This window comes from Lucilia sericata, unplaced genomic scaffold (assembly GCF_015586225.1).
Source record: "Lucilia sericata isolate MDLA Ls3-8-SP2 unplaced genomic scaffold, ASM1558622v1 Contig000678F_arrow, whole genome shotgun sequence".
Classification (NCBI taxonomy): Eukaryota; Metazoa; Arthropoda; class Insecta; order Diptera; family Calliphoridae; genus Lucilia; species Lucilia sericata.
The window spans coordinates 161,265-177,439 of NW_023994682.1; the positions used below are offsets into that span (position 1 = coordinate 161,265).

The 16,175-nt window shown below is 21.5% G+C and overlaps 2 protein-coding genes and 1 long non-coding RNA gene across 7 annotated transcripts in view; 1 reads left to right on the top strand and 2 right to left on the bottom strand.

Moving 5' to 3' along the window:
* Positions 1–14,761, bottom strand: part of LOC119607222 (dorsal-ventral patterning protein Sog) — a 33,584-nt gene extending 18,823 nt beyond the window's left edge. Inside the window, exon 1 of the mRNA XM_037961055.1 lies at positions 14,117–14,761. Coding sequence (XP_037816983.1) covers positions 14,117–14,357 — 241 coding nt within the window. The 5' untranslated portion in view covers positions 14,358–14,761. The remainder of the gene's footprint in view (positions 1–14,116) is intronic.
* LOC119607225 (DALR anticodon-binding domain-containing protein 3) overlaps positions 1–16,175 on the top strand; it is a 135,470-nt gene that overhangs the window by 85,911 nt on the left and 33,384 nt on the right. The window lies entirely within an intron of this gene.
* Positions 14,933–16,175, bottom strand: part of LOC119607226 — a 55,055-nt gene continuing 53,812 nt past the window's right edge. For 3 of the 5 annotated variants that reach the window (XR_005231723.1, XR_005231720.1, XR_005231721.1), the window contains one exon: positions 14,933–15,279. This is a non-coding gene — a long non-coding RNA (uncharacterized LOC119607226). Of the gene's footprint in view, positions 15,302–16,175 lie in introns of all 5 variants that reach the window. The other 2 variants (XR_005231722.1, XR_005231719.1) reach the window with 1 other exon arrangement.

Sequence of the window (16,175 nt, forward strand, 5' to 3'; positions counted from 1 at the left end):
ATAGGTGTGAACATAGCAAAACAAAATTTCTTAAATTTCCTGCAATTTAAATGATCTTGTAATAAAATTTAAAAATATTTAACACTTTTATTATTTTTTTAAAAATTTTCTTAACAAAAATTGTTATGCTGCGTTCACACGTATCAAAATTTTAACAAAAAACAGCGCTTCACCCCTAAAAAGTGGAAATTGTGATTCTATTCTTTTGTTATATTTAAAATTTATAAAAATCTTGTAAGAGAAAGAAAAAACTTTAACACAAAAACGCAAAATTTATGTTTTTCTCTCATATTTAACATAGCATTACAATTCCTTTAATATTACCAAACAAAATTTCTTAAATTTCCTGCAATTTAAAAGATCTTGTGATAAAATTTAAAATTTACAAATATTTGTTAATATTTAAAAGATTTTCTTAACAAAAATTGTTATGCAGCGTTCACACGTATTAAAATTTTAACAAAAAACAGCGCTTGACCTCTAAAATGGGGAAATTGTGATTCTATTCTTTTAAATTTATAAAAATTTTGTAAGCTGAAGAAAAAACTTTAAGACAAAAAGGGAAAATACTTGATTTTCTTCAATATTTAATAGGTGTGAACATAGCATTACTATTTCTTTAATATTAATATTTTCTTTTTCTTCAAAAATTCAAAGAAATTCTTTAAAATTTTGTTTACATGTTTTTTTATTCAAACGAAAGCGGTAATTATAAAACGAATTCTTGTAAACTAAAAAACAAACTTCATTAATAAAAAAATAAAAACAATTTTACAACTTACAATAAACAAAACAAAAAAAAAACCACAGAAAAAAAATCTACATATAGAAAAAAAAATTCAAATAAAAATATTTAGCGGGAAATTAAGGTGGCTTTATGCTCCCCTTTAAATAACACAAGAAAACAAAAAAAAACACATTAAGGCGTTTCTTGTTAACACCCGCTGACCCGCTTTGAAGTCAAAACACACAAAATTTCCATTTAATACTATAACTCCATGTTTATTACGATTTTGATTTGAAAATTTTTATTACAAAACTAACACCTTACAAGAACAAGAAGTTTTAAAGAGTTTTTATTAATGAAGTTTTTTAAAATTCTATAAATTTCTTTAAATTATTTTTTATAAAAAAAAGACCGCCCTGGGTTTTTTTTTAATATAATATTTTTTATAATTTTTGTAGTTTATGAAATCGATACTTTTTTTGTTGTTTAGTTTTGGAGGGAAATGTTTAGTTGTTATTTCCTTTATAAAGTGTTAATTAAACTATATTTAAAAACACTATGGGAGGGAGAGCTGTTAAATATATATATAAAATCAAATTCATTAGACCTTAAGACGTCATTTATTAAGAAACCTTAAAAGTTTTTGTTTTTGTATTTTTTATATATGAAAAAAAACACTTTTTTTAAATGTCTAATAATAATAATTCATTTTGAATTACAATTAATTTTTTTTTTTCATTTTTGAAAACTAGACGTCACAGTCTCATTAAATTTTCTATTCATTGTTATAGTTGTGTGTGTTTTCAGGGTCAGTAATTTAAAAATTTATTTGTTTTGTCAATTGAAAAATGATTTTTAATTAATTAAATACAAATTTTCGCCAAAATGTGTGTTTTTTCATTTCCAATAATTTGTGTTAATTTAATGGAATTTTTCGTTTTTTTTTTTTTTTTTGGGGGGTAATAAGCTTAAAGGCGCCTTTTGTAATAGAAAAAAAAATTAAATAAATTTAAAGAAAATTTTAGGAAAAAAAAAACACTTTGGGAAAGTATGCTACAGAAAATCTCAAGTTTGTTTTAGGAAAAAATTTTTATTAAATTTGTTTAATTTAAAGGAATTTGTTTAAGAATTTGCAAAAATTTTAGGTTTTTGTGGGAAATTAGAGAAATTTTACTTTTTTAACGCATGAGAGAGAAAATCTCAAGTTTGTTTTAGGAAAAAAATTTTATTAAATTCGTTTATTTTAAAGGAATTTGTTTAAGAATTTGCAAAAATTTTTAGGTTTTTGTGGGAAATTACAGAAATTTTACTTTTTTAACGCATGAGAGAGAAAATCTCAAGTTTGTTTTAGGAAAAAAATTTTATTAAATTCGTTTAATTTAAAGCAATTTGTTAAAGAATTTGCAAAAATTTTACATTTATAGTTAAAATTTGGGAAATTTTACTTTTTTAGTTCAAATATGTCAAATTTTTTTATTTTATCGCATGAGAGAGAAAATCTCAAGTTTGTTTCAGCAACAAAATTTTACTAAATTTATTTAAATTGAATAATTTTTTTTAATATTGATATTTTAATTGATATTTTATTAAATTTGTTTAATTTAAGGAAATTTATTAAAGATTTCCCAAACATTTTAGGTTTTTGTAGGAAATTTGTTAAATTTTACTTTTTTCTCGCATGCGAGAGAAAATCTCAACTTTGGATTTCTTATAAAATTTTTATAATTTCTTAAAAATTACATTATTTCTATTGAAATTTTGCACTTTTAAAACTTGTTAAAAGCTTCTTTTTTACTATTAAAAACCTTTGAAGCGCATCATTTACGACTCTTTTTAAACCAGATATATTTATACACAGAGACGTTCTTTTATACAAACATTTTTAACAATGCAATTATCTTGAGATATATAAAATTGTATACATATATATGTATATATATGTTTTTTATACTTTTTCAATTCTTAAGAATATTTCCGTTTAAATCTCTCTACCTTAAGTTGTTTTTTAAGCAAAAGAGGATTTAAACTTAAGTGGCATTGCCCACATAGTTAAACTAAAGGTTTACACCTTCCTTTAAAGCCAGAAATGGTCTCCAATCTTTTTAGCATAAAATCCATAAAAAAAATGTTTAAAGCTACAAAAATAAAGTCAAAAGTTAGTGAGGGAAAGACGGACAGACAGACAGACGGACTTAAATTCTTGGCAAGGCTTGAAAAGTTGTGTTTTGTGTGCTGTCGATTGTCTTGTATGGCATGTGTTATTTATTTTTTTTTTTTTTTTTTTTTCTCTCTCTCTTGCAAACCAGGTTTTCGCACGTTAAAATAATTTGCTTTGCTGGGCTTTGCAGCAAAAAAAAAAAAAAAGGTTTCAAAAAGGAATTTACTAAAAAAAATACAACTAAAATATGCCAAAAAACGAGAAAAAATTCTTTTGAAATTTTCGAAAAAAAAAAAAATAAATTCCTTTGAAGTCATCTTCTTAAAAAAGTGACAGACTTAAATTGCTAACAATTCCTGGTTATTGACACAATAAACATAAGCCGCTTTAAAAGCAAAAAAAAAAAATGTTGAAAAAGAAATAAATTTCAGAAAAAAAAGCTTTTTAAACTTAACACCTTAAAGCACTTTTTTAATTAATAAAATCACACAACTTAAAGCGCCCGCCTTCTAGTAAAACCCTTAAAACCAGCTTTAGCTACAATGGGCGTCTTTTAAACTTGTTATAAATAGTAAATTATATAAAAAGAAAAACTCAAAAAAACATCAGTGTATTAATTATAAGCTTAAAGCTTTAAATTAAAACGAACTAGAGAAGAAGGAAAAAAAAATCAAACGTAACTTAAGGATTATGACATGCTAAAATTCTTTTTTACTTTAAAACTTGTAAAACTTTGGATTTTTTTCCAGCATATTTTATGATTATTGCCACGATTATTGGCAAGTCAAGTTTGTCTTTTTTTCTCTCTCTCTCTACTTTGGCACATTATTTATACTTGTTTATAATTTAAATGTGTGGATTTTTACACCTTTACCGGGGAATTGTATACATATAAGTTGTATAAGTTGTCTGTCTGTCTTCAAAGGGCTAAAATGAAACTACGATACGATACTTTAACTGACAGACAGCTAGACTGAAAAGAGTTAAGAATTGAAATGGAAAAATAAGTGTTTATGACAACACTTCAACTCAAGGTTGTGTTGAAGATTTTCAATTTTATGTCATTTTTTTCTGGTTTCTATTACAGTTTAAAATGTTAATTTAGATTTAAAAATGTTAAATAAAAAGCTTTAAATGTTATTAAATACTTAATTTAAAGAAAATTTACAAAATTTTGTTAATTGAACGAACTTGAGATTTTCTCTAGCATGCGAGAAAAATGTAAAATTTAACAAATTTTAACTAAAAATGTAAAATTTCTGATAATTCTTAAACAAAACTGTTCAATTAAGAGAAATATAGTAAAAATTTTTTGCTAAAACAAACTTGAGATTTTCTCTAGCATGCGAGAAAAAAGTAAAATTTTCCAAATTTTACTAAAAATTTAAAATTTTTGCAAATTCTTTAACAAATTGCATTAAATTAAACAAATTTCATAAAATTTTGTTGCTAAAACAATGTTGAGATTTTCTCTCTCATGCGATAAAAAAGTAAAAAAAGTAAATTTTCTCAAATTTTACTAAAAATTTAAAATTTTAGCAAATTCTTTAACAAATTGCTTTAAATTAAACAAATTTAGTAAAATTTTGTTGCTAAAACAAACTTGAGATTTTCTCTCTCATGCAATAAAATAAAAAAATTTGACAAATTTGAACTAAAAATTTCCCAAATTTTATTAAAAATGTGAAATTTTAGCAAATTCTTTAACAAATTGCTTTAAATTAAACAAATTTAATAAAATTTTGTTGCTAAAACAATGTTGAGATTTTCTCTCTCATGCGATAAAATTAAAAATTTTGACAGATTTGAACTAAAAACCAAAAATTTTTGCAAATTCTTTAACAAATTGCTTTAAATTAAACAAATTTAATAAAATTTTGTTTGTAAAACTAACTTGAGATTTTCTCTCTCATGCGATAAAATAAAAAAATTTGACAAATTTGAACTAAAAACCAAAAATTTTTGCAAATTCTTTAATAAATTGCTTTAAATTAAACAATTTTAATAAAATTTTGTTTGTAAAAAACTTGAGCTTTAAATTCTTTAAAAAAATCTATAATTTTGTCATAAAATCTTAAATTGTAACAACATTTTGTTGTTGTTGTCTTTCATTAGAAAAAAACCTCAAAAAAAAAAATTGCTAAAAATACTTGAAATTCTTAATTAATTACAAGCAGACATTCACTAGAGAGAATTTTACAAAATGACACGCCTACTAGACGCACACAAAATATAAAAATTTTGTATTTAGAATTTTTTTGCACCAAAGAAAAAAATTAAATTTATTTTTAACTAAAAAAAACTTTTTTTAAAAAATAAAACTATAACTTATGCACACACACACAGCAAAGCTAGGCAAACACATGATAATTTTTACTACAAAAACAAACAAAAAAAATTAAATTTTAGAAGTGCAATGACTTTTTTTTGAAAATTTTGTTCTCAATTTTTAGCAAAAGAAAAAATTATTGAAAATTAATTTACAAAAAAAAAACAAATTTTCTTTAAATTGCTAAAAGATTAATGTTTGTTTTATTTTGGTAAAAATTGGCGCCTGAAAGACGCCTTTAAAAAAAAACCCGGCTAACAACAAATTTAAAAAAAAAAATAAATAAAATAAAGATTTAATTAAAATCAAATTGCTGAGGTCAGCTTGTGAGTAATTAATCGTTCAAACTAATTACTATGGCTGTCTATTAAGAAAACTAAAACAACATTTGTTTTTAGCTTTAAATTAAATTTAACTTGAATTTATTTCACATAAATTTAACAATTTTATTTTTAACCCCAACAAATGTTATTTTCTTTTAAAATATTTTATGTTTTTTAGTTTTAAAATAAACAAAACATAAATTTTCTTTAAAGAAATTTTTTTTTAAACAAATTAAACCATTTAAAACCATCATCATCATCATTAAATTTAAAGTAGTTTAAATCTTTTTATTTTTTTTTGTCAATTTTTCTATTTTGAAAATGATTTTGAAAGTGACATTTAAAAGTGTTGAAAATGTCAATCATTTTTTTGATTATTTGTTTAAGGCGGCAGTTTTTTTTTCTCTTTTTTCTATTTATGTTTATTTTGTTATTATCTGTTACTAAAAGAAATAAATCTTTGAAATTATTTTTCGTTAAAGGTTAATTTATGGCCTTAGTTTTTTTTGGGGGTTTCTTTTTAAGAAAAGTAAATATTTATTTTTAAAATAAATAATAATTTAAAGAAAAAATTTTTTTTTGTATGGCGCTTCATATAAAAGTATGTTTATTTTAAAATTGATTGCCTTATTTGTCAAAATGTCATGTAAAAATGTTGACAAGTTGTTTTATATTTTTTTGTTGTTGTTGTTTTTGTGTATTTATAGACAATTTATATACAATTTTTATTTTGGAGTTTTTTTTCAGTTTGTTGCTTATCAAGTAATAAGTTATCTTTTATTGTGTTTTTTTAGTTTTCAAGGAATTTAAAACAAAATTTTAACAAAAATTGATTTCATTTTCAAAAATTTTAATTTTAAACCGTTTTTAACTTAAAAAATCTAAAAATGTTTAAAATTTCAAAAAATTATCTAGAGAATTTTCCTTTGAAAACGGCTTAATTGCTTGAAAAATTAATGTTTTTCTTAAAAGCTTCACAGTTTTGTTCTATTCAAAAGCTTTTTTAAATCGTTATTAAAGTTTTTAATGTTCTTTTAAAGTTTAAGCTTTCAATGAAGAGTTTAAGCATCTAAGTTTAAGAGCTTAATGGTTTAATTAATTGCTTAACTCTTCTATAAAGAGCTTAATGGATTGATTAAGAGCTTAGGCGTTCAATTAAGAGCTTAAGTGTTTAATGAAAAGCTAACGCGTTTAATTAGTAGCTTAAGTGTTTAATTAAAAGTTTAAGTTTGAGCTTAACCGTTTAATTAGGCGTTTAGGTGTTTATTTAAAAGCTTAAGTGTTTGCTTAAGTGCTTACGTGTGTTATCAAGAGCTTAAGGGTTGAATTAAGAGAATACTTAAGAGTTTAATTAAGAGCTTAAACGTTTAAATAAGAGCTTAAGCGCTCAATTAAGGCTTAGGTGTTTAATTAAAAACTTACACGCTTAAGTGTTCAATTAAAAGCTTAAGTGTGAGCTTAAGCATTAAAATAAGAGCTTAGGTGTTTAATGAAAAGCTTACACGTTTAGTTAGGAGCTTAAGTGTTTCATTAAAAGCTTAATTATGAGCTTAAGCGTTCAATTACAAGCTTAAGTGTTCAATTCAAAGCTTAGGTGCTCTATCAAGAGCTTAAGAGTTCAATTAAAATCTTAAGTGTTCTATCACGAGCTTAAGAGTTCAATTATAAGTTCAAACGTTTAATTAATCACTCAATTAAAAGCTTAAGCGCTCTATTAAAAGCTTTAAGTGTTCCATTAAAGGCTTAAGCGTTCATTTAAGTGTTTAGTTAACTGCTTAAGTGCTGCATTAAAAGCTTAAGAGTTCTATCGAGAGCTTAAGAGTTCAAACGTTTTATTAAACAGTTTAAGCGCCTAATTAAAAGCTTTGAGTTTTCAATAAAAGGCTTAAGTGTCCATTTAAGTGTTTAATTAATTGCTTAAGTGTTGAATTAAAAGCTTAAGGGTTCAATTAAAAGCTTAAGTGTTTAAATTAACTGCTTAACTGTACAATTAAAAGCTTAAATGTTAAATTGAAAGTTTAAATGTTGAATTAAAAGCTTAAAAGTTCATTAAACTGTTTTAAAAGTTCTATAAAAAGCTTAAACCTTTACTTTAAGATTAAGACATTTTTCAAAGGATTTTCTTAAACTTTAAAGCAATTTTTTAAAAAATTTCTTCATAAATAAATGATTTTCCATTAAAAGCTTAAACTTTAAATTTCTAAAATAAAACAAATTTCTTAAAAATTTTCTTAAAGAAAATTTTCATAATTCAAACCAAAAAACGAGTCTAGGAAGACAACGAATTATAAATGTCTAAAGCGAACGTGACGAATTGCACTGAAATAAGTTTTTTTTTAGAAAAAAACACAACAAACAGACTACAAAAGAAATTTATTAGAGATAAATTTGCACATGATGTTACAAACTACAAAAAAAGCAATTTAAGTAATTTTTTTTATATAAAAAAATAAATAAATCTCATTTGGAAATTTTTTTTATATAAAATTTAGTTTAAATTATATAATTTTTTTTAAAAAACTTTAAATCACGAGATTTTTTGTTTATATGTTTTCTTTAAAAGAAAAAAATTTCAATTATTTTATTTATTTTAGTGGCACACAAAATTTTTGATTACAAAATGCCGCTTGTGTTTTTTTAAAAAAAGAGAAATTTTTGTTTTGTGCTAAATTTAGCTTTAATTCTAAATTTATTTTGTTTTACAAAAAAAAAAGAGAATTTAAGGTCTGTTATTATAAAAAAAAAACAATTAAATTGTTGTTTATTTTTGGGGTGTTTTGTTAATTAACTTGTTGCTGCTGATAATGACGAATTATAAAATGAATTTATAAAATTTTGTTGTTATTGTGCTGTGCTTCGTTGCATTAAAATTATTTTTATTTTAAAACATCACATGTTTCAAAATATTTGTTTTTAAATTAGTAATTAAATTAGGAAATAAATGGCAAAATAGTTTTTTTTAACACACCCACTTTTTTTTTTTTGGTGACAAAAAATCACGAGAATTTTTTGTTAAACTGTGGCCCCCTTTTTTTAAAATGATATTAACCAGGTGTGTAAGAATAGTTTTAAAATTTGTGTTGCCTTAAAAAATATTTCTTTAAATTTGTCTTGTAAATTTTCTTTAACAAATATCAAGATTTTAAATTTTATTGAAGCAAAAAACACTACAGCATGATTGTTTTTTAAAGATAATTTTCAAATGCTTTTAAAGAATGTGGCATAAAAATAATGATGAGTAAAATTTTGTACATAGAAACTGTAAAAAAAATTGTTAAAGAAACTTTGTTGTAATTGTTATGATTCGCTTTAAAAAAATTTCTTGTAATTTCCTATTTTTGTGTTAAAAAATGTTAGGTCTAAAAATATTTTTTATCGAATTTTTTGTTATTTATCTATTTCTTAAAGTGTTTTCTTTAATTGTTACAAATTTCAAGAAAATTGCTTGATAAATAATAATATTATTAACAATTTTCTTTAATTAAACAAGATTTTTAGAATATTATTATTTTGCAGCCTAAATTTATGCTTTGGAATTTTAATTCAAATTTAATTAAAATAAAATTTATAAAATTTAACAAATTTAGGGAAATTAAAAAAAAATATATAAAAGAAAAATATTTTTTTTAATTTTTAAAAAATTAAAGAAAATTTTAAAAAAATAATAAGAAATTTTAAAAATAAATTTTTAAAACATTAGTAAACATTTTAAAAAATTAAAAAACATTTTAAAAAATTAATAAACATTTAAACAAATTTTTAAAATTTTTATAAAAATAGTAAACATTTAAAAAATTTTTTAAAATTAATAAACATTTAAAAAAAATATATTAAAGCTTTTAAAAAACTTATTAAATATTTATAAAAAATTAATAGAAATTTTTAAAAATTAAAGAAAATTTTAAAAATTTAATAAACATTTTTAAAAAATTTCGAAAAAATTAATACAAATTTAAAAAAAAAAATAATAAACATTTTAAGAAATTAATGGAAATTTAAAAAAAAAATATTAAAATTTTTAAAATTTATTTAAGAAAAATTTTAAATCATTAAAACAATTAAAAATAAATTAAAATAAATGTTTAAAAAATTAAGAAAATATTTTAACAAATTAAGAAACATTTTTAAAAATTTTAAAATTAAAAAAAAATTAAAAATTAAAAAAAAATTTTAAAAATTAAAAAAAAAAAATTTAAATTAAGAATAATTTAAAATTTTTTTTAATATTAAAAATCATTAAAACAATTTAAAATAAATTGAGAAAAATTAAGAAAATGTTTTAAAAAAATTTTTAAAAATTAAGAAAAAATTTTAAAAATAAAGAAAAGTTTTTAAAAATTAAGAAAATTTTTTAAAAATTAAGAAAATTTTTTAAAAATTAAGAAAAATGTTTAAAAAATAAGAAATATTAAAAATCATTAAAACAATTTAAAATAAATTGAGAAAAATTTTTAAAAATTATCAAAAATTATTAAAAATTAAGAAAAATTGGGAAAAATTTGTAAAAATTAATAAAAATTTTTAAAAATTAAGAAAAATTTTTAAAAATTAAGAAAAATTTTTAAATCAATTGAAAGAAATTAAAAAAATCTTTTTAAATAAAATTTAAATATTTTTTAATAGAAATAAATTAAAAATTATTTTTTAATTTTAATTTGTTTAATAAAAATTTTAAATGAAAATTTATACTTTTTTAATAAAAATTTTAAATTTTTAATTAAAAATTTTGATTTCTTTAATAAAAATTTTACTATTTTTTTTTCAAAAACATTTTTTTAATTATTTAAACATTTTTAGATATTAAAGAAAAATTTTAATAATATTTTATAAATTTTTTTTAATTTCCTTTTTTTTTCTTATAAATTTTAATTGAAAATATGTTTCTAGTTTTCTCTTTAATCCTTAACAAATTTTAATTGAATTTTTTCTTTATTTTTTAAATCTCTTCATGGTTTTAAAAAAACTTAAACGGATTAAAATGTGGCAGATATAAATTAAAACTCTAGAAGGTAGCATCTACCACAAGTATACTTTTAATAAATATTAATAATAAAGAAAAAAAAAACTATAATTAAATTTAAAACTATTTGGTGCTTTATGACACCTATAGTAGTAGTGGGCATTGAAAGCTTCCTCTGCCTACATATAGCACAAAAAAAATTAAAACAAAATAAATTTAAATTAAATTTAAAACAAAGTTTTAAACTTTAACAGACTTGAGACGCCTTAAAAGCCTTAAATGGTGTAAATTTTATATATATATATATATATATATATATATATATATATATATATATATATATATATATATATATATATATATATATATATATAAGAGAGCGCCAAAACAACTTTTTAATACCTTTAAACGTATTTATACATATATTTTTTTCTTTTTGAGACCCCATACATCATTCCAAGCTCCCCAAAAAAAGTGCGTAGTTGCAATTTTTCATTCATTAAAAAAAAACTTCATTCAAACATTTTTTTTTTTTAAAAGATCTCATTCATTAAAATTTAATTTTTATTTCTTTTATTTTGTTAAGCAAGAAAAAAAAACCTGTAGACGTACGCCTAAGCCCACATATATATAAACAAAATAAATATCAATGAATTAAAATTTATACAAAAAAAAAAAAAAATAAACTTCAAAAAAAATCTCAAAAAAAAGCTGGTGGGTTTTATGTTTAAATCACTTATAATTAAGCCAAGTTGTCTGTCTGTCTGTCTCGCCAACAAACAAACAAAAAACCTAATAAAATAACTTTAGGCTGTTATTTTTTATGTTTTTTTTTTAAAATTTGTTAATTTTATTATTTGGTTACTATTTTTTTTAATAAATTAAATAAGCAGCTTCCGTTAGAGCGGTTTTTTTTTGGGAAATGTTGGTCAAATTGTATTTTTGTTGTTGGCTTTTAATACCCTGCTAATTAAATCTTTTAAAGAAAAACAGCTGCTTTTTTATCTAAAAAAATCTAGGTTTTTGCAAATCCTCCTCAAAAAAACCTCTTGTTTTAGAAAAACAAGTATTAAGGTCTTTTTTGCCTTATTAACAACAAAAAACCCAAAGTATTATTATTAGAAACCTAAAATATTAAGCAGCTTAGCAATAGAAATGAAAAGAAAATTTTCTTGAAAATTATTTTTTGTTCTTTCTTTTAGAGACAAATTGGCACCAGGGATTTTCTTAAGCCCTCTAACACAAAAACAAACATTCCATTGTACATAAAAGAAAACCTTTTTTTCAAACATTTTCTACTTTAAGAAGACGTCTCCATGTCTCAGGTTTGCTCTAAAAAATCTTTCAACATTTTTTCCCCTACAATTTTCTATAACAATTATACAATTCCTAACATGCTGGTTGGACAACATGTTGCAGCATTTAGGAATTTCCCACAATATCAAAATGTGTGTTCTTCCTTCTACTTGTTGTGTTGTAAGTTTTAAATCTTAATCCTTAAGGGATTAAATGACATTGACCATATATATATATATCAGTAAAGAGGCATGTTAAGAGATTAATTTAAATTTGTGATAAAAAACCAGAAATACACACTGACACTACGGACAGAAATAAGTGGGTGGGCCAGGTAAAAAACCAAACAAAAAATTATGATGGGAAATTCCGGAATTTGCAAGTTGCATATGCCACAAATATTTTTGCGAAAATACCAACATATGAAATATATTCTAAAAATTTACAACATGTTGTAAAATAATTTTTGTGAACCTGTCAGGTCATAAATGTATATAAACAACAGGTCAACATAAACAGTGTGGGAATTTCCCACACTTCCCGGTGCAACACACACACACAAGAAAAATGTTGCAGCAACATTAAGCAAAACTTATAAGAAAAAAAATCTTATAAGAATAAACACAAATTTTCAAGCATATTCTCAAATTTTTCTTAAAATTAAAAAAAATTTTAAAATTTTCTTTTTATTATAAAAACTTAAAGTATTAAGCTTTATAAAACTTTTAAAAAAATTTAAAAATTTTAAATTTTTCTTAATTTTTGACTAAAATGAAAATTTCAACTTTTTTCAAAAAAAAAAAAAAAAATTTTAAAAAAACACCAAAAATAAGAAAATTTTATAATTTTCTAAGAATTTTTATAGGGCTTTAAACAAAAATGTTTCTTTGTTGATGGAAACCTTAAAGTTTTAATAAATTTTGATTTTTAAAGAAAATTCTTTAAAACTAAATTTAATAATTTTAATAGATTTTTTAATTTTTTTTTTTTTGAAAAATTTAACAAAAATAATTTTTGTTTTTAAAAAATTTTTTTAAATTTAGAGTTTTGAAATTTTCTAAAATTTTTTTCTCTAAAGAGATTCTTTATTATTTTTACTAATTTTGATTTTTAATTTAAATAATTTTAAAATAAATTTAATCATTTTAATAAATTTTTAAAGAATTTTTTTGAAAAAAAAAAAATATTTAATAAAGAAAAGTGATAGATTTCTTTAAATTTTTAAGAATTTTGTTTTGAGACTTTTGGCTAATTTCTTTTTAAAAACTGATTCCTTATGGCTTCAACTAATTTTGATTTTTAATTTAAATTATTTAAAAACAAATTTAATAATTTTCATTAATTTTTAAAGATTTTTTTTTGGAAGAAATTATTAATAAAGAAAAAAATGTTAGTTTTCTTTAAATTTTGAGAATTTTGTTTTGATACTTTTTTTTAATTTCTTTTTAAAAACTGGTTGCTTATGGCTTCAACTAATTTTGATTTTTAATTTTAGAAATTTTTAAATAATTTTTTTAATTTTAATTAATTTTTAAAGTTAATGCCATGTTTTGAAAAAAAAAAAAAATATTAAATAAAGAAGAACAATTTTTGTTTTTTGTAAAATTTTAAGAATTTTGTTTTGAGACTTTTGGCTAATTTCTTTTTAAAAACTGATTCCTTATGTTCTCAACTAATTTTGATTTTTTATTTAAGTAAATTTTAAACAAATTTACTAATTTTAATTAATTTAAAAAAAAAAATTTCTTGAAAAAAAATTTAAGACAAATTTAGGATTTCTTTTAATTTTGAGAATTTAGTTTTAACACTTTTTGTTAAATTCTTTTTAAAAACGTCTTCCTTATTGCTTTAACTAATTTCGGTTTTTATTACATTTTTTAATTTGTAAATTTTTTTTAATTTTAATGAATTTTTTTCAAAAATATAAAAGTTTTCAAAATTTTTAAATTGTAATTAAGACTTGATTTCTTAAAATTTTCAAAATTAGTGTATCTCATATTTTAAAATTTTTTTACTAAAATTGGATTTCTCATAGAGTCAACAAATTTTGATTTTTTTTAAATTCTTTTTAAAACTAATTTTAAGAATTTTTATTAATTTTTAAAGATGTAAAAAATTTTCATATAATATAAGAAAATTTTTGAATTTTTCTAAAATTCTCAAAATTAAGTTTTTTAAAATTTTTAAAAATTTTTAACAAAATTTGTTAGTTGTTTGGTTAAAGAAATTTTGTTTAATTTTTTTTAAGGTTGTAAGCATTTAAAAACTATTTTTTACTTAATTTTGTAAAATATTAAAAGAAAATTTATTTTTGGAAACTTACCAGCTGGTCTATTATTGCGACGATTGCCCTCGGCCTCCTCTACAAATAAAGGAGAATGTTTACGTCCTTCCACAAATCCTGATTGGCTGAGGCATATTAATGTTAATATAAAAATTTTTAAAGCTGTTGATGTTAGTGAGGTGGAGGAGGAGGAGGCGCAGTAGGGTGATGATGCTGTCGTTGATGATTTTGAGTTATTAGAGTAATTTGATTTGGTCGTTTGATTTGTAATTTTAGCCATTTTTATGTGGTTTTGTTATATGTAATTAAATCACTTAAAGTATCTTTAAGATACTATTTATTTATTTATTTATTATTTAAGATTTTCTTTTTTCAGCTGTTGTATTTTGCAAACACAATTATTTTTTCTTTTTTACTTTTTTGCGGGTTTTGTTTTAAATTAACTTTATATGAAAAAATTTTTTTTTTTAAATAAATGGAAATTATTATAGATTAGATAACACCACAAGAATGAAAATAATAATAACAATAAGATGATGTTGTTTTATATATATTTTTCCTTCAACTTTTTTTTTGTATTTTACACTTTTTTCTCACTGTATTTTACATTTATTTTTATTTATTTTGTAGTTGTTGTTTTGTTATAATTTTCTTTTTTTTTTTGTATTTCTTTTTACACGCGTTCTTCGTTTTTTTTTTTGCAGAATTTTTTTTATTTATATTTTGTTTTCTTTAAATAAACTCGATTTTTTGTTGTAGTAGTTGTTGTTTAAAGAAGAAAAAAAGATACACACGTTTGTTTGTTTGATGAGATATCTTATAGATATTTTATTTAATAAATTCGTTTTAAAACTGTTTTTTTTTAATCAAATTTTTTTAAATAATTCGTTTAATTTTTTTTTTTAAATTTTATAAAAATGTTGCAGTTATTGGCTTTTCAGAGCCTCACAAAGTTGTGTGTTGTGTTATGTTGCGCGTTTCGGAAAATAATGTCCACACACGGTATCGGTCGTTGAATAAATAAACTAACGAGCTCACACATCCAAAACCCAACAAAAACACAAAATTTTCTGCCTGTTGTTGTTGTTGCTTTTGTATTTTAGAAAAACTCTTTACTTTGCGGTTTTGTTTTTATTTTTTTCTTTTCTTCGTTTTCTTTCAAAAGATATTGAGATACATTCACATCTACTTGTATCCGTTCACTACAAATAATTTTTTTTCTTTCTTGTTTTTTATTATAGAAAAAAAAACCAAAACAATATAAATTGAAAAAAAAGAGGTTGGTTGTTGTCTGTTGCTCTCGTGCCAATTATACTTTTTTCAATTTCAACAAAAAACTCTTAAAAAATTTATAACACAATATTTTACTCTTTTATTTCAAAAAAAAAATAATTTAATTTTTGTTCGCTTTTCAAAATAATTATGCGCACGTTCGCTTCTAATACTCGCTGCATACTGTAGATCACTAGCTCTGTCGCCAATACACGAAGCCTCGGAAAAAATGTTGCTCTATAACGAGAGCAGGTCAATATTCAATGCAAAATGTTTTTACGCTCTTTTGCTTTAGATTGCGGCAACATTTTCCTACTCTTTTAGTTTAACAGGTAGTTTGGCAACATGTTTAGCAACATTGTAGCTGTATAATACATTATACTCTATAAACCAAAAGACCGGATATCCGTTAACACTCTACTATAATTAAACACTTCTTCCTCTTGCTCTTACACACACACTCATACAGGTAGCTATGTTAAATATTGCACCATTTTTAAACATCTCTACCCCTAATTTACTTCTCCTTGTTATAGCTGTCCTACTCTTTATTAACAGCTTACTCTTTCTAGCTGTTTGGTTTCTTTAAAATCTTTAAGATCTTAGTTTTTAAACCCTGAATCTGTGGGCAACAACAACAACAACAATTTTCAATTTAAACAGTTTTATCAAAATCAAGAAGTGTGAAAATTGTAAAGCACACACACACAGCTCCACTATATTTCTTAAAACATAACAAAAACCATAGACTTTATGTCTATAGCTCAACGTCCCTCTCTACTTTCCCGCGTCTGTCTGTCTGTCTGTCCATCCGTCTGTCCGTCCG